At 34.6% G+C, this 24301-nt stretch overlaps 1 protein-coding gene across 4 annotated transcripts in view; it reads left to right on the forward strand.

Moving 5' to 3' along the window:
• Positions 1-24301, forward strand: part of HECTD2 (HECT domain E3 ubiquitin protein ligase 2) — a 78188-nt gene that overhangs the window by 38917 nt on the left and 14970 nt on the right. The window contains exons 6-15 of one of the 4 annotated variants that reach the window (XM_047826103.1): positions 786-850; positions 4803-4848; positions 6547-6656; positions 8071-8219; positions 8786-8909; positions 11191-11287; positions 15128-15196; positions 16095-16227; positions 17409-17497; positions 21225-21383. In XM_047826103.1, the coding sequence (XP_047682059.1) occupies positions 786-850; positions 4803-4848; positions 6547-6656; positions 8071-8219; positions 8786-8909; positions 11191-11287; positions 15128-15196; positions 16095-16227; positions 17409-17497; positions 21225-21383 (1041 nt within the window). Of the gene's footprint in view, positions 1-785; positions 851-4802; positions 4849-6546; positions 6657-8070; positions 8220-8785; positions 8910-11190; positions 11288-15127; positions 15236-16094; positions 16228-17408; positions 17498-20338; positions 20441-21215; positions 21384-24301 lie in introns of those variants that run through there. The other 3 variants (XM_047826102.1, XM_047826104.1, XM_047826105.1) reach the window with 3 other exon arrangements.

The raw sequence follows: 24301 nt of genomic DNA on the forward strand, positions 1-24301 counted from the left end.
TTTAGTATTTGAATTATTAAACTATATAGGAATTTTTTTTATGCCTTTTCCAAATCCAGCAATGAAAAAAAGTCTTTCTGTTAATGTTTTATTTTTTTGAGAGAGAGAGAGAGAGAGAGAGAGAGAGAGAGAGAGACAGAGCATGAGCAGGGGAGGGGCAGAGAGAGAGGGAGACACAGAATCTGAAGCAGGCTCCAGGCTCTGAGCTGTCAGCACAGAGCCCGATCGGGGGCTCCCGCTCACAAACCATGAGATCATGACCTGAGCCAAAGTTGGACACTCAACCAACTGAGCCACCCAGGCGCCCCTGAAAAAAAGTCTTATTTTTTTATTGAACATAATTTCATTGCACTTAATAGGATTGTGGGTTTAACTGCTAATTATAACTTGGTTCTGGTGGTATTCATATATTTAAATATATGCAGCCATTTTATACTGTTAAACATGCTACTCTTGGACTTGTGCTCGTGATTTTATCCTGTTAATCCAGGGAGAGTGAAATTGTTGTTCAGTCATACAATACTGATGTTGGTCATCAAAGGGCCACCGTATGTGTTTGTGCAGTTGGTGGTGCATGACCTATCCCGGGGAGCATTCTCATTGTAATCTTATGTCATTGGTGCTCTAGCCCTCTCAGATGTGAAAGTGATATCACCATAAGTGGCAGTTCTGGGTCCTCAAGTCAGATTTTAACTATTGAAACAGATCTGTCACTATAATTAACATACATAAAAGTCACCTAAGTAGTTAATCCTAATTATTTTATGATTTTCTTTTGCCTACAGCCTCAAGACATTCAGAAGACGGTATTAAAGGGAATCATTAACAGCCTATTACGAGAATGGAAAGGGTAATTGTAACTAACATTTAGCTAATTGATACAGATAATTTCTACATCCCATACGTCTTTAATATATATGTATGTAGTTTACTCTCAGAAAAAATTTTAGTTGGTATAAAAACATAGATCAGAAAGAAATTATAAACTGTTTATGACAAAGCTTTCTAACTTGAGATTTGTGACTTCTCAGGAAGGTCCATAGGTGAGCTTCAGAGGATCTGTGAGTCCTTTGAAATTGCATATAGGGGCACCTGGGTGGCTCAGTCAGTTGTGCATCCAACTTCAGCCCAGGTCATGATCTTGCGGTTCGTGAGTTCGAGCCCCGCTTTGGGCTCTGTGATGACAGCTCAGAGCCTGGAGCCTGCTTCAGATTCTGTGTCTCCCTCTCTGCCCCTTGCCCACTTGCACTCTATCTCTCTCTCAAAAATAAATAAACATTAAAAAAATTACATATAAAATTTGTTATGTACAGATATGTGTGTGGAACAAAAATGGGATGGGTAGTTACATTGTAATCTAGAATTAAATAACGTGGACATTAAATTTAGCTTTGGACTTCTTGGTAACTAGAGCAAAATTTTTCTTCTTTCTAATATAAGGAAATATAAGTTTGGCTACTGAAGTATTTTTTTCTTAGAACTAAATCTTGAATCGTTATATAAAGAATGATGGGCCATGTGATTGATAATGTTGAAACTGTGGATATGCATAACACAACAATATACTTTGAAAAGTCCATATTATTTAAAATGATATTATTTAAGTAGGATATAATGTAAATAATAGCTTCTTTTGAAGCCAAAGAAATACCATTAAATTATAATCCGAATGTTTATATTAAGCCCCATTTAAAAATATCAAAATTATTACATGTTAAATGTGCTCCATATTTTTAAGTAACATTGCTCTGATTTTCAAAGAAATTCATGGTTATTACAGAAAATTTAGAGAAAGCACTACGAGTATTATTTAAAAGCATAAAAATGTTGAGGCGCCTGGATGGCTCGTCGGGTAAGCGTCAGATTTTGGATCAGGGCATGATCTCACAGTTCGTGTGTTCGAGCCCCACGTTGGGCTCTGTGCTGACAGCTCAGAGTCTGGAGCCTGCTTTGAATTCTGTGTCTCCCTCTCTCTCTGCCCCTCCCCCACTCACACTCTGTTTCTACGCTGTCAAAAAATAAAAAAAATAAAATGCTTAAAACATTTTTTTTAAAGTATAACATGTTAACATTTTGCCATCTTTTTTCCTAGTCACCTTTTTTTTAAACAATTGACATCACACTGTGTAGTTTCATGTGATTTTTAACTTAACAGTATTTTTCCTAATTTATCATTCCAGTAATAAGTTTGAATTTCCTTGAATTGTATGGTTGTGGTCAAACACGTAGTGCTTTACTGAAAATGGAGAGATTTAGCACATGCGGAGCATTCCGGAGAGATGAGGAAGCCCAGGGGCCTGACCCTGCCCGGCCTCAGTCCGCGCTCAGCATACTCAGTGCTTTCTAGCCTAGCACATGCCCTGCCGAAGCATGCCTGAGACACATTAAATGATAATTCCATTGATCTATCTAAGGAGCGTGTGGTCTTTACCCAAAAATCTTGTTTTATTTTGGATTTATTAGAATAACAACAAGGTCTAAAGCTCGCTGACTATTATGGGCTAGGCACCTTTCTAACAATCATCCATGTGTTTCTCATTGAATCTTCACTACAAGCCTGTGAAGTGGGTAATACGATTATTTTCATTTCACAGTAGAGGAAACTAATTTACAGAAAAGTTACATAAATGGCCCAAGTTAACACAGTAAGTGCTGGAGTCAGGACTAGAACCCAAGCAGTCTGGCCTAGAGCTGTGATCTCCCACCACAACTTGAGCGCGCAGAACTGTGTACTGCGTTGGATTACTAGTCCCCAGGACAGGAAATTGGAAATTGGCATGGTATTGCTATAAAATGGAAAAAATAGTGTTCGCCTGTCACCAGGAATTTTAATATTTATGAATTGCCTTGAGCATTTAAAAAAATTTTTTTTTAACATTTATTTATTTTTTGAGAGACGCAGAGTGTGAGCAGGAGACAGGCAGAAAGAAAGGGAGTCACAGAGTCCAAAGCAGTCTCTAGGCTCTGAGCTGTCAGCACAGATCCCGACGTGGGGCTCAAACTCATGAACCACGAGACCGTGACCTGAGCTGAAGTCGGATACTTAACCGACTGAGCCACCCAGGCGCCCCTAAAATACTTCCAAATATAATTTCTAAAACATAACAATAGTCCCATTCAGAAAATAGTATGACAATTATTTAGAATATTACAGACAGAAATAGTTTAGATTTGTTTTAAGCGTAAACAGTTTAAATCCTCACTCAGTCAAGATAGTTCTTCTACAAAGAAATGTTATTGACTAAACATTTTTATAAAAATATGTGTATACATTTTTCACATTTTAATACATATGTTATATATTTATTTTCAGATTATGTAGCTTCACATTTTGTAAAGGTCGTTTAGGACATTTGGGGTAATGGTTTATGTTTTTAGATTTATTTTGTAACTATAACAGAAAAGTAAATAATTATTTAGTGATTTTCTTTTTTTTTTTTTTTAAATTGTTTTTTCAACATTTATTTATTTTTGGGACAGAGAGAGACAGAGCATGAACGGGGGAGGGGCAGAGAGAGAGGGAGACACGGAATCAGGCTCCAGGCTCTGAGCCATCAGCCCAGAGCCTGACGCGGGGCTCGAACTCACGGGCCGCGAGATCGTGACCTGGCTGAAGTCGGACACTCAACCGACTGCGCCACCCAGGCGCCCCAGTGATTTTATTTTCTTAAAGGAAATTCAAGGAGATACTGGGAGGGGAACCATTTTTCCCCCAGCATTTAATTTTGAAAATTTTCAAACCACAGAAAACTTAAAGATGATGAAAACTCAGTACATCTTTCACCTACATTCACCAATTTAATGCCACATTTGCTTTTTGCCTTCTCGCCCTATGTATGTGAGTACATGTGTAATTATTTTTTTAGCAAGTGGAAGACACTTCACCTCTAATTACTTCAGCGTGTATTCCCTAATAACATTCTCCTACATCACCATAACACTGTGTCGCACCAAACAAATTTAACATTTTTCTAATAGGACTCTCTCAAATGCAGTCCACATTTACATTTCCCCCTGTTGTCTCAAAAGTGTTCTTTAATATCTGGGTTTTGTTTTTCAATCAAGGACCCAGTCAAGGATCATGAATTGCATCTGGTTAACATACAGGTGAACCATTTTTAATTCAAGAAGTTACTTCCGGGTATTTGCGAGAACGTATTCAATCGATCCCAAGAGGGTGAAAAAGAAACCCTTACCAGCTTTGGAATATCAAAAACTCTTGGTCAGATTTGATAATGTGACAATCCAGATTAACATGGAAGACAATTACCAGTTAGTCATTTTTCAGAGGTATTAAAATATGAATTTAATTTAGAATTTAATTTGAAACATACTAGATATATTTAAAGTGTGATTTGATTTGCAGACATTTCTAGATCTATCTCTTCAGAAATAGACCTGTAAACACAAACATATTTTCTTACTTCAATGCATCAGTATTTTTAAGTGCGATATCAGCTATCCTTTATTAAAACAAAAGCATAAGTGTTCTAAAATTGTTGATTATTCATAGATTTTTAACCCCTTCCTGAGTTAGTCATGATATTTACCCCCAAAAATCTTATAGCCTACTTAATTCACTTTTTAGTTATCTTCAGAACCAGCCAAGGGTAAGCACAGAGGAACCTATATTCCCAGCATATCGTGAATGTTACTGTCTCAGTAATCATACATATTAACTTAAGTCTCATTTTTGGCTTTTACCAACTCAGTTCTCGCAGAAACATGTAGTGATCATTTTTTGTTCGATGCTATAAGATCAAATATGAATCTGTAATCAATTATGCTTGTTTCTTTTACAGTCCACGAACAAAAGATGATCTTAGAGCATATTTTATACTTTTACAGGTAAGAAAGCAAGAATCGAAGTTGTCTAATTCAGATCTTGGTCTATGCAAGTGTTAAGGGAAATGATATCAAGTACTAAGTAGTATTTTGGGCAACATTATTGATACTTTTTAGATTGTAATATAACCAGAGCATTAAAGTTATAACAGATAAACAATGGGAAGCTAAATTATCTTGGAGATTAAAATTTTAATGTAGTTCTTGCCTTTCTGCTGTGGTATTGGGTAACAAGCAGCATGGAAGCACCTCTTCCTCCTCCAGCCAACCTCTTTTCTTGTCACTAGTTCTAACGGGCTCCAAAACTTTATTGTATTTCCCAACTAGTAGGTTTCTGACTTCTCTAGGCATTTTCAGTAAATGCTTTCGTTAGAGTTCTAATGGAAAAATCAAAGTGGTTGCTTATATTTGCTCTACAAAGGTGATGAACTTTTTCCTCGTGAGAGATACAAATGAAAAGCAATTTTTGGTTTGTATTATTTTTTGAAAAAGAAATACGTTATTACATAGCTAGCATACTGCTTTTGTATAGTCTTTACGATTTACAAAAGGTGCTTGTGTATATTCTTATCTCATTTAAAGGTAAGAAAAAATTATGTTAAATAAGATATGGTGTTCAATTCAATTTTATGTCCAGTAAAAGGAAACCTGCATGGTAGGAATAAAAGAAAGGGGAGAAGGGAAAAATGGAAAAAAAGGGGAAGATGGAAAAGAGGTAGTTGAGAGATGGAAAAAGGGAAAGAGAGAAGTAGGAGGACAAAGACAAAGGTAGGAGAAAGAGAGGAAACATATGTAGATAGTAAAAGCCAGAGAAATGACAGCTTGTTCAGATTTGTTAAGTGAGTATATTAATTAGCAGTCCCCTCTGCCCATGATACCTTCGCTTGAGCACCACTAGGTGAGGCTATCAACTGAGGGCATTCTCTGAATTTGAATTTGTGCTTGCCAGTAAGTCAATTTTGAAAATACATGGTGCTCTCTTATTTCCCACAATTTCAGTTCATTTTTCAATAATAATCCTTTCTTCCATGACGTTTTGAAATGCACATCGTGAGAAGAGTGTTACATTTTGGAACTATAACTAGAGGTTTTGCTTAGCCTTCAGGTACTCCTTCAGTGTCCCTTTAACATCTGAAAGTTGTCGAAAGCTGTTATATGGTTCTCTCCTTGTTCTTTGTGAGATATGCAACTAACTCATTTCATAATGGCCAAAGTTTCACAACCAGCTTTTATTTCATTTTTCCAGCATTATTATTTTTTTTTAATCAAGGAAGAACCAGGTTTTTAAATTGGATGACAGTGATTGCCATCACTTATAACAGCCACTGAGCTAGGAGCCTTACATACATTTTCTTTTTTACTACTTAAAACAAGTAAGATAGGTATTATCATTCCTGTTCTACAGATGAGGAAATTGAGAATCAAAGTTTAAGGAACATGCCTAAGTGGTAGAATCAGCCCTCAGACCCAGATCTGTCTTAATTTCAAAGCCCATGCTCTTTCTGCTGTACCATAGCCAAAATCTAAGAATCTGTTAATTAAATAATCAAACAAATAGATTATTGTTTTCGAGAATTTCACCCAGTATTTCCTAATCTCAAATGTAGTTTCCTAATTTACCACTTAGCTCATTAAGCATAGTGTCTTTCCTTTTACATGTTAACAAAATTTTAACACAATTATCTTTAATATCTTTTTCAGAATCCTCAATTTAATAACACATCTACGTATGTCATCTATGCTCACTTGCTACGACAGATAGCTACCTTAGTGGAAGCTGATCATCATTTCCTAGTTCACTGGTTTAAAAAGTAAATCATTCTATGATACTAATAAGAACTCTTATAATCGTACAGTTGCAAGTTTGGTATTAGTGCTTTTATAACAAAATATATTTAAATGTTTTCAGGTCTTTAAATGATCTTCTAATTAACAGTATTTCAAAGCCAGTTATAAACATATATGTTAGTACCACAGAGAGGGCAGGTAACCACTTGCTGGTGCAAGCTGTTAAGATTTCTGTCCACTGCTCTCACCTTCCTGTCATTGGTTTTCATATATCTCAAAGATGGTGACTGGATTTGCTCAGATACTACTATTTCAGTGTGTGTTTTTTAATTTCCTATCTTTATGTCAGTAAAGACACATAGTGTCTTTTCCTTACCTAATAACATCATCATAAAATATAGATTAGCCATCAATATCAATTTTTTAAAAATACAGTATGTTTTCTCATAGAACTATACTCACATAAACAGTGACTTTTCTCTATGATTGAGAAAATATTAGAGGCAAAATATTTTCAAAATTATTTTTAAATACAGTGGATTCTCATTACTCATGATATTCGTGTTCTGTAAAGTTGCTGCTAACAGTGAATTAACAAATACTGAACCATTGTTCCCATGGGACACGACATGGTTAGGTTCATGTGAGCTGTGGGTCATAGCATTTGCATCAACCAATGAATACATAATCTTGCTTTATCTCCATTCTCTGTAAAGATATCTTATTTAATGTAAGTTGTCAATTCATTAACATTGAACTTATGACTAACAGCACTATAATGTCTGAACAAACTTTGTCTAACACAAGTTTATTCTCCATAAGGTACCTCACATTCCCCTTGTACTTAGGAACACTGGACAGAACGTCAGCACTGCATTTTGGGAACTTTTAAAACACCAGAATTACAGCAAAAAGCACAAAAGTGTGGAAAACATGACACTGAGTAAATTATGTAAAGGATACCTGTTTATAGTATGAAAGCTAAAACAAGAAGGGAGAGTGTTTCTTTGTTCGACCTCAGCTGGGAAAATGCACATCTGGCAACTCACGTTCTTTGCCCTTCTCCACATCTGCAAATGACCACACATGAAAGCTCCACCAATACCAGTTTTGGGGGTTGCCATTAAATTTTAGCAAGTAGGCGAATTTGCAAATACTGAGTGTGAATAACAAGGATCGACTGCATATTGAAAGCCTTAAAAATGAAATGCTTAAGATTAACTTTATAGTAATTTTGGTGTTTATTTCTTATTTAACCAAGAAACACTATTCAAGGTAAGATTTTGCATCTTTTCAAATGTTTGGCAATTTAAGAAATAAAATTTGAGGGGATATTCTAAAATTGTATGTGTACAGGATGCACTTTGATATCTAACAAATATATTGCCAAAATAGAAAATGTGAATTTTATTGGAATTATTTCAAAATCTTTACCAGATTATCCCAGAAGAGGTTCAAACAATTGGTAGAGAGATTGCTGCAATTTATTTCCTTACGCCTGTTTCCTGCAAAGCCTGAAGAATTTCCACCTATAACAAAGTGCTCCTGGTGGATCCCATCAGCATCTAAAGTGTTGTCTTTACTCAGTAGGTTTTATGATTTTATCTTCTATTTTGTGAAATATTAGGGACGTTTCTATAAGGATCTCAAAGCACTGTAGAGGCATTCTCTTAAATTTTAAAACTTTCCTTCGAAGTGAAGAGTTGTAATCTACTTGTTTTGATAACAGATTTCACAGTTAATTTATAAGCATGGAAAAGCTTTATGCATTTTATTGGGCAGTGTTCTGTGTTATGGCCATCTGCTGCACGTGACCTGCTAAGTAGTGACCCATAAGGAAACAGGAACTTGCATTGATTCCTGAGAATTCCTAGGAGAGAACACACTGACAGGGAAGTGGTGGGAGAAGGTGACCGTCTGTGTACTCCCTTTACTATAGTCTTCTAGTCCCCACCACAAGTTATTTTATGAAAGCAAGAAACTATTGGCTGCATTTGGACCATAGTTTTAAAACTACCTTTTAACTTCGGAACTACAATTGCTTAAAATAGGAATTTCTAGATAAAGTCTATCTCGTGGACATTAAAGTGTTCTTATTAGAGTGAATCACGTGTATTTTGGAAAAGATCATTGTTAGAATTTATCTTTACAGATACTGCAAACAGTTTGGTTCACCCTCCCCTTATTCCTTATACTGATTTCTATAATTCTACATTGGATCACATTGATCTCATGGAAGAATACCACACCTGGCAGAGCTTTGGAAACTCTCACAGGTACGCTCCAAAGCTCATTTTGGTTACTTACCTAAATGAAATACTGTTCAAAACAATGACTGGATGTTAAATTTGTAAAAATAAATTTAAATCTGCATATGAATTTATATATAAACTTTGGATATCCAGTCCTGAAACATTATTATATTTCTTAAGGCATCTTTTTCTTACATTTTGAGTTTATATACATGTTAATTTGGCTTTGGTTTGATTAACAACATCTTTTTAAGAAGGGAAAAGTTGTATCTTAGTATGCAAGTTTCTTATGTCGTCTTCTTCTATATGCTATCATCCAGTACAGTGGTCACAAACTTTCTCTCTAAAGAACTAGATGGTAAATATTTTTGGCTCTTTGGACTATACCAACTCTAGTGTACCACTGTAACACAAAAACAGTGTTAGATAACATATAGATAAATGCATGCATCAGTGTCCCAGAAAACTTTCTATACAAACACAGGTGGTAGGCCATATTTGTTCCACGGGCCTGAGTTTGCCAGTGCCTGATCTAACACAGCAATCACACACGTGTGCACATACACACATACATTTCATTCCTTTTCTACTTTATTCTGCAGAAAAAGTATCCTTTATACACAATATAAAAAGAAGGGGTGTTACAGCAAAGGGGCTTCACCACAAAGTATTTACTACAATAGTATAATAGATTTTTAAAACACTTGACCAAATTCTTTAATACACTGCACCTATATCCACATTCATAATTTGAATTAAACCAGTGAGACTGTCCCAAACATAATTTAATCCCAGACCATGTGATATCCTGGAGAGTGTGTTTATTCTAAAGGAGATTAAGAGATATAGTGTGGATATAAGTATCCTCAAAACCCCAGATTACTTTATAAATTGGTTCAGTCCACCAGGGACCCTTTCTACTAGAATTGGCCAAAACTATAGCCTGGCCTTATGGACATATCTCAGTCCATATCTGAACACTCAGAACCAGGTAAGAATTGTTTCTGGGGACCTTGTTCTGTCTGATGGATGTTCTTTTGGCAAAGCTGACTTATTTTACAAAGACACTTTTTTTCTCCACCTTTAATATAATTGTAATGTTGTAGACAGAACAATTCCAAAAGTTACTGTGCATATTTCAGTGACATCTTTTAATACAGAGCTCTTCTAACCACTGGGCTACAGCATTGGTGTACCAGAATGAGTTACAGGGGAGTTTTGATCCTATGATCCTTTCAGTTTGGGGGAAGCTAGCCTGCACTTAGAGGGGGACCTGGAGCCCTAGAGCAAGTCACCTTTGGCCATGAGCAGCCACATCAGTTTATTTGCTTAGTACCATTTTTCTATGTGCGTGACTAGGACAAGGTTGAGACACACTGTTTGAAAGTACAGAATAAGACCGTTATATATCCTGCTAAGCTCATTGTACCTGTTTTATTTCTAGATTTTTAGTTAGCACTTAGTGATTCAAAACTATTACACATTAGTACTGAACAGCTCTTATTAATTGACAGTCGCCTCTTGGAGAAAGCTGCTTTATTTGTGGTTCACACTAGGGCTATCTCCTTTTTCCTCATAATGCCTTCTTTGCACCCAGGGTTTGACTGTACTTGAGTGGATTCCAGCTGTAACTGATGGAGTGATTGCAGCCACTTCTGGTGAAAGGCTGGCTCCTGAAGTGTCACGGTTGCCATAGTAGTTCTCTCTAAAGGCATTTCTCTTGGGATAGTTTGTGGCTCTTTTATTAACATAAGATCAGCTCTGATCCAGGAAGGAAGTTAGTTATATTCATGACCTTTGATCATAATGTTGTGTGTCTTTACAAATACAAACCATTCAATTCAACTACATCATTAAATACAATGAAGCTTGCACATCAGAAATATCCATGTAATAATGGATTTTTATAATAATTTCCACACATGAATTTTCTGTCCTAATCCTCCTTCATTAGCACTTCTGCCTCCTGGTTTTGGTGTCGGCCATATTTTCACAGGTAATGATCTACAGGTGACTATTCATAAACTGAAATTTTCTGTATAAACCATGTAAGTGATGAGCACGTTTCAGAACGTTCGATGTAGCTTGCTCTAGAGGATGAAAGCATAGTGCATCTAGTAATGATCTATGCTTCACAAGGCTGTGGGGATTGAAAGAGATGATACACATAAAATCATTTTGTAAATGGTAAAACACAATACAAAAGTAATGTTTTATATTGTTAGGAGGGGTACCTTAGATTCCCTTAGTATAATTTTGCTAAAAATACACCATTTTGCTTTTTCTGTTTTCATTTGTTGAGCAGGTTTTCCTTCTGTCAGTACCCATTCGTTATTTCTATAGCTGCAAAAAAAATCATTATTCAAAGAGACTCAGAGCAACAGATGATAAGCATCGCAAGGGTAAGCCAGCTACAAAAACGTATTTATGCTGACTATAATCAATATAGTACATAATTTAATAAATAAATCAAGTGTCTTGTGAATTGTTCTAGCATAATCGGGAAATGTTCAAAGTAAAATTCATTTTCAAACTCCCCCCAGAAGTGCTTAAACCAATCCACTATACAAGAAAGAGATAGACCTCATCAAATTCTCACTGTATTATGAGTAGAGCAGGAATATTAGAAGCCTCTCACAGATCCAAAGTACTGGGAACTTGTTGGATGCCATTCTGTGGACACCATATTCCAGCTCCATGGCAGCGTCAGAGCACTGGTGGGAACTATAGGAAGGCCAGGCGTGTCCTTATGAGCAAACCTCTCAAACCACTGGAATATTCCCTAGGTTTTATGAAAATCCAACAGAAATAACCCGAAAGTTATAAGATGTACAATGTTGGGAAACTGGGAAATAAGTCCAAAAAAAGTGAAAGACATTTTATCGATTCTCAGGGAACCAAAATGCATGGAGACCCATAGAAACTGGGATGGTAGTCAGACTGGCTGTAGGCAGATCGTGCGTTCGGATGAAGTTGATCTCTGGGCCTATCCTCACCACCCCTGCCGCCTGTGGTTCAGCACAGCGCAGGAAAACTACGTATTTTATCTAATAGATACAGATCTATCTAATAGATACTGCTCTGAAGGAGCAGATTTTCTTTTATTAGAATGCTAGACTATATATTTAGATGCTCATATATTTGGAGTATCTGCTTTCATGACACTACTTTAAAAATTAGAAGAAAGGTTGGCTGTAGTCTTCTAAAGATAAAAAGAGATCCTCAGAATAAAAAGAAATGATTTCCATGTCTTGTCCAAGAATATAAAAACAATTCTAAAGTATAAATTATAATACTTCAAAATGCTTTTAAAAATAAGAAATGTTTATTCTTAAGTAATTCAGTTCCCAGAAGGTGAGTATTTTTTTCTGTCACAGAGCAGGACAAAAGATTTGAGTGACTGGTGACATCCCAGAGTCAGCTTACACTGACTATGAGAATATTAGAAGAAACGTTATTGCCTGTGTGTACCAAGGGAGTTCCAAAGTCACTGTACCCCCCTGAAAAGTAAATTTAAACAGGTATATTTGGCATCAGAATTATTACTTAATCTCGGGTAGATATTGGCTCAAATATTAGTCTATAGAGCTACTCATTTTGGCAGTTTCTATTAGTTGCATTTATGCAATTTCATGCCACTAAACCTTGTCTCCCATTAGCATCTTAGTATAACTTGGTTTGCTGGATATTTCCAGTGTGATGGCTTTCCAGGAGGTAGACTGGGAACAGAACATAAATGCAGCCAATAGTTACAATTTTATGCAATTTTAGTACTTTTTTACCTAGGGCTATGATTTTGTACATTTGTAAAAACAAAAAGTCTGAAAGAGCTAGAAGTTTCCCTTAGTTCCTCTGAGCAGTTTTCTGCTGTGGCACTCATATTTGAAACATCAGATATCTTCCATGGAACTTTTTTCTAATTAAAAGGAGAGTGGCAGCTGTAGACGCTGTCACAGGCGTCTTCCACAGAGAATGGACACAAATGAGTAGAGACTGAAGACTTAAGTGGAATTATGTGTTATTATGGGTGTTTCCCAACATTTTAACTTGTAAATTGTCACACCACTTGGAATTAATGACTTGGTGATCATTTTGACCCAAGGACAGACAGCCTTACAAGTAGTTAATGTAAACAAGAGCTTATCTGAAGTTGCGAAAGAGATTGCCCAACAAAAATAACTTCCTCATCAGACTGTGTCCCAAATTCTACCATTTGGGGGTGACTTCTTTTGTTTGAAGTATTTTCTATTAAATATTAGTTCCTGATGGGAGGAGTAGCCACTAAACCTTGTCTACCATTAGCATCTTAGTATAAATTTGTTTGCGGATTATTTCCAGAGCTATGGCTTTCCAGGAGCTAGACTGGGAACAGAACGTAGGAAAGAGGACAGTAGGATACTACCCCAGGAGTATAGATCTTTTTGAGTATCAAAGGGAAGACCCAGGGAAAGAAGAAAAACACTATTAAAAACCTTTAGAGAAAGACAAATACCATGTGATTTCACCCCTACTTGGAACTTAAGAAACAAAACAAATGAACGTGGTTCATAAAACGTGGTTTTACAGTTTATTGGTAACCATAAAACAGACTCTTAACAATAGAGAACAAACTGAGGGTTGCTGGAGGGGAGGTTGGAGGAGATGGGTTAAATGAATGATGGGCATTAAGGAGGACACTTGTGATGAGCACTGGGTTTGTATATAAGTGATGAGTCACTAAATTCTACACCTGAAACTAATATTACCCTGTATGTTAACTAATATTTACCCTGTAAATGTGAAACTAAAAAAAAATAATAATTTTTTTAATTGGAGTGTAACTGACAAACAGTATCCTATTCGTTTTAGATGTATATCATAGTAATTCGATATTTTTACCCATTATGAAATGATCGCCATGATAAGTCTAGTTGCCATCTGTCACCATATGAGGTTTTTACAGTGTCATGACTATATTCCCTATGCTGTACGTTATATCACTTAGACAAATAAATTTTTAAAAAGAATAAAATTTCTAAAATAGGAAACAAAAATAAAAAGTAAAAGTCTTTAGAATTGGAAATACGGAGATGAGGTGCTCTGAATTAGAGTGTTTTATTATAGTAATCTATAAAATCGTGAGTATAGTGTTATGTAGATTTTTGGTATTAAAATTTTATCTACTAAAGAACTTTGCTGCATGTATTTAAAATGTCTGAAATGTTCATCTCTAGTCTGTAGAGTAATTTTCCTTTGCTACCAAAGAAGATGAAGTAGTCTGATAAAAATTATTTAGATAAATTATATAAAATTAATTAAATAAATTATACAAGCTTGTAGATGCTATATGATAAATATTTATGTGTTTCTAATAGATATCTTTAATGTTTTTTACATACTCATTACTTATATTTTGAAAAACCATGAAAAAAAGATTTTTTTTAATTACATTTCCATTAGCCAAACATAACAATTGTTAATATTTTGGTAAATTTTCTTCTGCTATTCCTTCTCTGTATTATTTTTAAAAGGCAATAGAGTTGAAACCATTTTGTATACACACTTTTGTTCCCTTATTTTTTCACTTGTACCTTTCTTGAATATTTTCATGGTATTTATATAATTATAACCATCCATTTTAATAGTATTAGATTCCATTATATAAATACATATATAGAATATTTCTAAAGTTCCACGTTTATAGGTGATGCTGTGATGAACATCTCACTGTATAAAATAGTTTTTGTGTTTAGAATTCCCAGAATTGGAATTATTGGGACAAATGGTATGGACCTTATTAATGTTTCTGATAAATGTTGACATATTATTTTCTAAAAGTAGACTAATTGTGCTTTTAGAGTAAATTCAGTACTATTTAAAAAGCTGAAGCCAAGCTTGTCATCAGTAGTATGTACCTCATTTCAAATGTTCCCACTTTGTTTGTATCTATTGGACAGAAAGACTTACCATTTAAAAGATGAGACATATGGAAACTGATATGCAACATACTTTGCTATAGAAGGTGAATTATTTTTGGTCCTCCCTTTTGGACCCCGTTTGGTTATCATTATTTCAAAATGAAAAAAATATATAAATATATAATAATAATAATTTGTATGATTGAGTTTATGAAAATATTTATATGAGAGAGGGCATAGAGAAGGATACAACTGATTTTTAGTCAAGTGCTTAAATGTTTTAAATGAAATTATAGTCTAAGTAAAAACTAAAAAGTAAAATGTTTGCTTTTCTTTTTTAATCAGCAAAGTCTGGTGGATAAAGTATCTCGAAGACAGAGACCTGATATGAACATGCTATTTCTAAATATGAAAGTAAGACGGACACATCTGGTTAGTGATTCGCTTGATGAGGTATAGATCATTTATTCCAACATGGAACTAATTGATTAAAACTTTACATAAATTCTACAACATGGTGTATTACTGAAATCTTAGTAATCTGTTTTTCATTTCTGTATGCCAGTAGGTGTGCATCCTTATATTTTGATACCATAGTTAAAATCAGTCGTGTATTCACAATTAAGCCTTATGTTCATTATTTGTGTTTCTTAATGGTTTGTTGTTAACTCCCCAGAGAAGGATTTTGTGTTGAACACTGAAAATGAGTAATTCGTGTTTCTGAATATGTAACTTAGATTCTAGACCCACCTTTGTTACTGGTTGGGTGGGTAACAAGTCATTTTAACTTCCCTAGGCCTGAGATTACTCATCTATAGAGGTCTGACCTACAGGGTATATTAAGTATACTCAGGCTCAGAGGTACTTTGATTGTATGTATGTGTGTATATTACAGAGCTTCATGTGTTTACAGTGCTTCAGCCAGATCTTCATGTGGCTGTTATAAGATAATGGCTGATGTCATTATGTGATTTTTAAAATCAGGAAGGAAAGTTAAAGAAAAGGAAGTTAATTATTTTATGATATAACCTGTTAAATTAAAATCTTGGAGGCAGTGTAGGAACCCAGGCGACAGTAACTTTGGGCAAAGTACTTGATCTCTCTTAATCTTTCTCTTAATCTATATGACAGACATAATAATGCTTAATTCACATAGTATCTGACAAATTACTAGATGAATGGATGAATGGAGTGAGTTTTATGACATTGTAAAGAAAGATAAAGATTACTTACCACATTTCCCAGAATTGAAAAAGTTAATTTCCTTTTTACTGCTCTTTGTTCTTCTCTATAATATAATTTCTTTAAATAGTTAACCCGGAAAAGAGCAGACTTAAAAAAGAAGTTGAAAGTTACGTTTGTAGGGGAAGCTGGTTTGGATATGGGTGGCTTGACCAAAGAATGGTTCCTTCTTCTAATTCGCCAAATTTTTCATCCAGATTATGGTGAGCATTTAATTTTTATGAACTGGTGTTTCTTCATAATTGTTAGATTCAAGTAGTGACTTATTTTTCACCTACCCTATGACTTTATAGGTGTTTTGTTTTTTTTTTTGTCAACCAAAAATGTTGAATAATTTAAGGATTTTTGTTTATATTTTTAAAAGTGACCAAATTGATGATCAAAATGTTTGTTACCTTACTGGGAATCATACACAAAATGTATAAAGACTGTAAGTATATATTTGCAAGGCAACATCCACCTCTTTCCTGAATAAATCAAACTCATGAAAATTTGTCATTGAAAAAAGAACATTCAGGGGCGCCTGGGTGGCGCAGTCGGTTAAGCGTCCGACTTCAGCCAGGTCACGATCTCGCGGTCCGGGAGTTCGAGCCCCGCGTCAGGCTCTGGGCTGATGGCTCAGAGCCTGGAGCCTGTTTCTGATTCTGTGTCTCCCTCTCTCTCTGTCCCTCCCCCGTTCATGCTCTGTCTCTCTCTGTCCCAAAAATAAATAAACGTTGAAAAAAAAAAAAAAATTAAAAAAAAAAAAAAAAGAAAAAAGAACATTCAGAATTAGAAACAAGATGGCAGCTTGCTTTACACTAATAGCTGAGGGCTTTTTCGTTAGATTGTGAGCCATTTTCATAAATAAGAATTCATTAATTTTTTAAGACAAAAGCAAACTTGAAATTTAAATTTTATTTTTTATTTAGAGAAAACACCTATACAGTCCTTAGTATCTATAAAATATTTTTCTTCAAACAGTTTTAAGTGTTTTTCTTACTTTTTATTTTGTATATATGTAGATATAACCTCTTTCTGGCAATGGAAAATAGAGATGACATGGATAAATTAAAATCTCCAGATAATCCTCATAATTAATTTTGATCATAACTTATAAATTATACATTGTTGTTTTTATAAAAGAAAATCAACTGATTAATTTAGTTTCTATCTTTTTAATGCATATATACCCTTGGTTCAGGATACCAATAAACAGTAAAAGGTTCTTACATACTCTTTGTGTATATATTTTATATATTTTACCATGAAAGATGGTTTATAACAATAACTGTTGCTGAAATGTTTTGCTTCTAATAGTTGAGATATCATGTACATTTTTAGTACTTTGATTTTTTTTCAATCAGTCATGTTAATGAAATGTTTCTTTTTTTTTTTTTTCCAGGCATGTTTACATATCACAAGGATTCACACTGCCATTGGTTTAGCAGTTTTAAATGTGATAACTATTCTGAATTCCGATTGGTTGGAATTGTATCCTTTAAACTTTCCACTAGGAGGTGCTAGTAGACTAGAAATTTTAAATTTTATCAGAATTTTGGAAAACTTCTCATTAAGTCTTGCAGATTAAATATTCTTGTCAAATTTGCTAATAGACTTTTAATCATTTGCAGTATCACAGTATATCACAGTTATATGTCAGCAGACTTAATTGAAAGGAATTATGAATTTCTTATATTTTTCTCTGAAAACATGATCTCAAAATAAAAACAGTTCTTGTTTCATATATTATTTAAATTATTAGAAAATTAAGATATTTTTAAAACAAAGTCTCTTTCCCATTCATAATGAACTATTTTTCTATTCTTTTACCTTGTGCTTATTTCACTGAGTTTAATAAATTGAAATTGTGGAAATTAAATCTACGTCTTTAATATTCCCCCAAATCCTGAGACATCCATAAAAATTTTAAATTGAATAGAGTGGGAATATTTAAAGTATATGTTGTTATTTAAAGTGTTTTTTTAATTATGTAAATTAATTTACATCCTCTGTGCCATCCTCTGATGCTTCTCCGGTGTATTGAAGATGGCATTCCTGCATTGGGTAGGAGATTGGAAAAGATACCTACCGCATTAGCTCTTTTAATTCTAAGAAATATAATCGTCTGTGGAAGAAAGGAGGGAAGAGTAAATAAGTGAGCTAGCACTGGAGTTAACTAGCTTAAAAGAGAGAAGAATATCCACCTTTAAGAAGGTTACCCTCTAGATGGGCCGATGACCACCAATTCAAGGTCATCAATTCTCAGAGTCACATGATTATTTGACACGAAGTTGTAAGGAGTTTGGAGAAGGAAGGGTCAGTGTATTCTTCCCAGGCAAGATAGAGATTTAAAAATGGAACCATTCTATCTGATTAGCACAGGGCTGGAGTGACTGGGAGAATGGCTAGAAAACAGGCTGCATTGTGCTGGGCTTGTTACAGAGCAGTGTGGGGGGCCTTGATTGAAGCAGAGGGCACCCCAGGAGTTAGGGAGGACACCTTCAGCAGTCAGGAATGACCTTAGAGAGGGCTTGGAATGTCTCTTATACTTGTAATAAATCCTGAGGATTGTATATTAAAACTGAGAGAGTAGATGGAAGAAAAGGTAGTAGGGAGAAAAACCACACATTAAGAGAATAAACTTAATTTGAAATTTTGTATATTTGTTATGTCCAAAGGTCTGAAGTGCCAAGTTCCACAAAATAGAACGCTTACCAGTTCTTAGACCTATGGTTTTATTTTGTATTATCTACAGTAATCATTTGTTGCATGTTCCAGTTTCATTGAAGGCCTGAGTCACAGATGCTTCTCACTATACTATGAGTATGAGCTATTTGAATTCCCTGATATATATGTCTATTATACTTTACATTTTTATCACAGCTTAGATTTGGGTGATATTTTGACTTTCTAATATTTATAATGAAGTATTAGAGCTTACTTAGCCATCACATTTTTAGAATGGTATTATACATTAAGTCATGAGCTTACTAATTAGCTTCTTTGGCAAATAGGCATTAGTTTCTATCCAATCATTACTCAAAAGAGCAAGCACAGTAAGCTTATTTACATATGCTGCATATTTCAAGTTAATTTATTAAATCTAAATTAGATTATTATAGCCACTACTATCTCATTATTATGTGTCTTTATCTCACATGCACACACATGACAAAACTATGGAAAGTGAGATTGATGCCCCAAAAGCACGATAATATATAGGAAAAATGTGAGATGGTTGTGAGATCACATGGATTGTGATCATGTACGTAGGTGAGAGATCTACCAAAGGTGAGGAGAAGTAAAAATTGAGAACACACATGACAATTGAGAAGATGTAGTTGGTTCCATAACGTATTTTCACTTTATAAATTTCAGTTCCAAAGATTTGTTGTGCTAGTAGTTCTGACAGCATTGCATTCCAAATGGTTCATTTTTATATACAGTAAGGCTTTGGAGTTTACAAGAAATGTTATAGGGAAACCTATAACAATAATTATAAAATGTTTCCAAGATTGCATGAAGAGCCATAGTATACCAGTTTTTAAAAACTAGAATGGCTTTTACCAAAAAGGGCATTGACGCATGGTATTCAAACCCTACCCTGTTTGCACTACATGATGCCTCCCTCAGTGGCCCAGCAGAACCTCCCTATCCTTGCCTCGCCCCTGCTTCAACCAGCGCAGCTGACTTACTGTGAAATGAAACACTGTACTCTGCATATGAAAGTGCCCTGTAGCAAATCTTATGAGCCTACTCTTAAAAACCTGCCTTCAGAGTTATGATTTTTTTTTAAATTTTTAATCAAAAATGCTTGGAACTTGTCACTCTGGTAGATGATCATAAATGGTAACTATAATTATATTATGGTCATTATCATTGTTATTATCACAATTATAGAAGTATGTTATAGCTCATTTTCAGTATCTGTCCCTTGAATACACTGCTCAGTCTCTGTCGATATGGCTACCTATAAAATAACTTATCAATTCCTTAAATTATTATTAACTTTTGTTCTGCCTTAGTAAATTGAAATACTGCTTGTCTTCCGATTAAAAAAATTTTTTTTGAGAGAGACAACACACACGTGCACAAGAGGAAGAGAATCTTAAGTAGGCTCCGTGCTCAGTGCAGAGCCCAACTTGGGGCTCGATCTCACAATTGTGAGATCATGACCTGAGCTGAAATCAAGAGTCAGATGCTTAACCGACTGACCCACCCAGGCGCCCCTTCCAATTTCTAAAAATTATTTTCAGTAATTTAGCCAGCCCATATGTTTAGATTTCCTTTTGAGCCTATAAAATTAATGATTTCCTTAATAACTTGATATAGTAGTCTTTATTTGACGGTTGAAATATGACATTTAAAACCCCTCTTTTCGTGGGTTCAAACCCCAAGTCGGGCCCTGTGCTGACCGTCCGGAGCCTGGAGCCTGCTTCGGATCCTGTGTCTCTATCTCTGCCCTTCCCCTGCTTGTGTGCATACTCTCTCTCTCTCTCTCTCTCTCTCTCTCTCTCTCTCAAAAATGAATAAACATTGAAAAAAATTTTTAAAACCCTCTTTCAGCAAATGGATAAGTTAAATTCTGCCATATAAGTAATAAATAATATATAGTGGGGCAGGGTTTAGATATATAACATCTATAGCTTTTTAACTTCAGCACTTTGAGTAAACTCCAGGTAATAAAGCCCTTTCAACTATTTCTGTAGGAGACTGATCGTCTTATTAGCTTACCAGTAGCATGTGTGTGCGTTTGTGTGCGTGTATCCATATGGTTTATTCAGTTCAGCTGTCTTTACATAGTCTGTAGTTAGTTTTAAAATAGCAAAATGATCACCAGAATTAGTAGTGTGTTCTGCATCGAGTTCTGAATAAATTGCTGCTACTTATAAAATCACCAAAATTGTTTAAATTTAGAAAATGTTTCCTTGTATGTTAAACAGTTTATGAAATGTCTGAAGTTGTTATCTACTGTGATCTTAGATGAATTTTTCTAGGGAAATCATCAAATACGGTCACCTGAACCCTTCCCTCTTTTCACATGGCTTTTGGTAATCAAGGAATTATATTATGGAAAATAAAGGAAAGGAAGTATGTGGGATTAATTAAAGTCGGTGTTAGATCTGAAAAAACTGTGCAAGAAATATACTGATGCATAATTCAAAACTCATTTGTTGTCATGGATTTTATGTTAATGCTTAACATTCAGTATGCATAGCTTATGGGACTAGCTGTTTATAACAGCATTACCTTGGATATTCGTTTCCCCCCCTGCTGTTACAAGAAACTGTTGAGCCCTCCCATCATTCCTAGTGATCAGAGTACACCAGTAGGCATCTGCAGTGTGACCACTGACGACTTATGTCAAATTATGCCTGTAAGTATAAAGTCATTAGCATCTTATTCCTTAATGCTAAATCATCTCTCTTCTACCTGAAGCCTTTATCCTTCTAATGCTATTCTTATTTTTAAATATGGTTTCTCTCTACCTTTGGAACCCATCTCCTTTTTCTTCTTTCTCCTTCCTCATAGAGACACATCACCCACTTTGCAACACCCCTAAGCTCTTGCAGCATAGTGGAACAGGCTTTGAAGTGAGCTCTGCCACTTATAGTCCTGTGAACTTGGATAGGTTGTTTAATCTTTCTGAACTGTAGTTTCCTTATGTGAACAATGGGATAGCAAAACTTATATATGGGGGATTACATGGGATAATAAAGTTCTTGGTACTTGATTACTTCTGTGGATTCTTATTAAGGTGATACTGTGCAGTATCGTTAATAGCATCTGCAAAAATGTCTCTAAAATGAAGACAACAAATGAATTTCATGGTACTGTCTCTTATAACATTCCTCAATTCAGAAATTAGATTTCTGATCATCAGATTTAATCCAAGATTAAAATTTAGTAGAGGAGTGGATACTATCCATATCCTTCTGACAAACCCCTATGATCATGTTTTTTTACAGCTGAGTTTTCATAACTATTGGTCGGCAGGAAATTCTCAGTAAAGTCTTTGGCAAATAGCCTAGATGTGGAGAATCTCTGTTGCTAAGTATTCCTGTCTAAATACCCCGGTGTTTTAATGGCCCGATGAGTTTGGTGCAGGGTTGGCGCCTTCCTGTGAAAGTTGAGAAACGCGTCCAGAACACGTGTTTGGTTAGAAAACTACTCTTCATACTCCTCAGTGGGTTGATACCAGGCACATTTTTGGAAGTTAGTTTGGGATATTTTCAATTAAGAGCATAAAACCACATTTTTATTAGACTTAGTAGTTAGAAAAAAAAGTATGATATGAGAGTTTACCCAAGTTAATAGAGTAGGATCTGATTAAGAAACTGGAAGTTCTCCCTTTTACGGTCTTGTATCTGCAGCACACTAGCTATGACTCTGGATGATTCACTTAATTTTTTATCTGTAAAATGTTGGGAGTAGACTGATATCTGAGTTACTGTCTCATTTTAGATTTTTGTGATTTTTTTTTTGTCGCACATATCCAGTTTTTGTCAAATTTGTTACCAGTCTTCTCATCTTATTACTGGTTTTGGCCAATAAATCGCCTAATTTTATGATTAAAGTTATTCAAATTTGGCTCATTTAGGTCCAATTTTATTGTTGTTGTTGTCAATAATAATGGATATTTTATGAATAACCGTACCAAAACATTGTTTTATATTATGGAGCTGAAGATTTCACTGCACTAATTTCATATTCTTATGTTGGCTCTTTAATGAATCAAGATTCTGCGTATACCAGGAGATCAGCTGTAGAAGAAATTAAGTTTCTATACATGCATTCATCAAGATTAAAAGGATGTAAAAAAAACTGCTGTGTTAGAGTAGTGGAATGTGGATAATTTTTTTTAATTTTTATGAATGGATTATTTATTAATAGCACCTATTAAAAGTTGCTACCTAATTTCCATTTCACATGGGGTAAATATATCCATAAAAATTTTTAATGCTTTTTTATTCAAATCTTTGTTTACCCATTTGTACACTGTATGTTTCTAAGAAGAGTAACAGGAAAGCAAAGAGAAACATGTAGAAGTAGACAGGTTTCTTAATTTAAGGACAGTATATGTGAACACAGGATGAAAAGTACAGAAAGTAAGTGAAATATTCAACGATGGAGCCTAGTGTGTGCTGTTAATAAATACAGTAATAAGTGCAGTAATACTCAACTGTTTCCTTAGACAAAGCACTAGAATTGTCCAGTGGCAACAATAAGAAATCTTCCCAACACAGTCTTGTGAAAATTACACTTGAGGGTGTTAGATGAGAATAGAAGAGAGTCCAGAATAACCTTGAATCAGCAACTGTAATATCTCTTCTGCTTAAGTCACTCCCGAATATGTTGTATTAAACAAGACCAGGGTATTCAAATGGTGTATAAAAATAGTATTCAGTATCTTCACATACTCTTTCTTTAATTACACGTTTACAAAATCATAAAAAGTTTATGTGGGTAACTAATATTTTAGAAATAGTATATTATAGTTAAGAGTCTAAGACTGACAGTACAGGTAAAAAAAAAAATTCTCCACAAAAATAGGGGTTTGAAACTACAAAGTCTGGAAATAAAGAGCCTGTAGTCCTAAATAAAACATCTGAATATATAACTTCATGACCTATTAACTTTGTCATTAAAAGTTTCACTTCTGAAACATGAGAAGTCCTTTCCCTTGGGTTCACCTACTAGTCCCTGGAGTTCTTAAAAATTTCAAACTCCCAATTATAATTTTCAGCATCCATAATTTTTATTAATAATTGAAGGATGACAAGCATACCAAATCTGTGCCAGCCTAGATTTGTATAAAATTTTCTGACTTTAATGGAATGGAAAATGTATTATGTATGTAAAATCTAACTATTCTGTTGTTTACCTTTTCTTCTAATAATTTAAAATAAATTAAACTATAATGTTTTTCATAAAACATGAAACATTTTTTAATAATGCATTAATTTTTCTGTTTGTAAATATTTGTTCATGGATAACATGAGTTACAGGAAACTATTTCTTCCACTGTTCTCACTTTTGGGGGGGAGAGGAGAGCACTGTAACAAATGTAGGAACCACTTAACATATATGAACTGTGTGTATTTATGCTTAAAAGATGAATCCTAATACAGCAGATTTTTTAAATACTACAAATTCGTAAGTAGTAATGTTGCAGAAAGCAGTGATTTACTATGGAGACTCCACTCTTGCTACCTAAGAACAGATCCCAGAGTCATGCCTCCATCATCTCAACTGGATGTTTTCCTCTTATATGACTTTTTCTAGTGAGTTTTT

Source organism: Prionailurus viverrinus, chromosome D2, assembly GCF_022837055.1.
Source record: "Prionailurus viverrinus isolate Anna chromosome D2, UM_Priviv_1.0, whole genome shotgun sequence".
NCBI classification, from domain to species: Eukaryota; Metazoa; Chordata; class Mammalia; order Carnivora; family Felidae; genus Prionailurus; species Prionailurus viverrinus.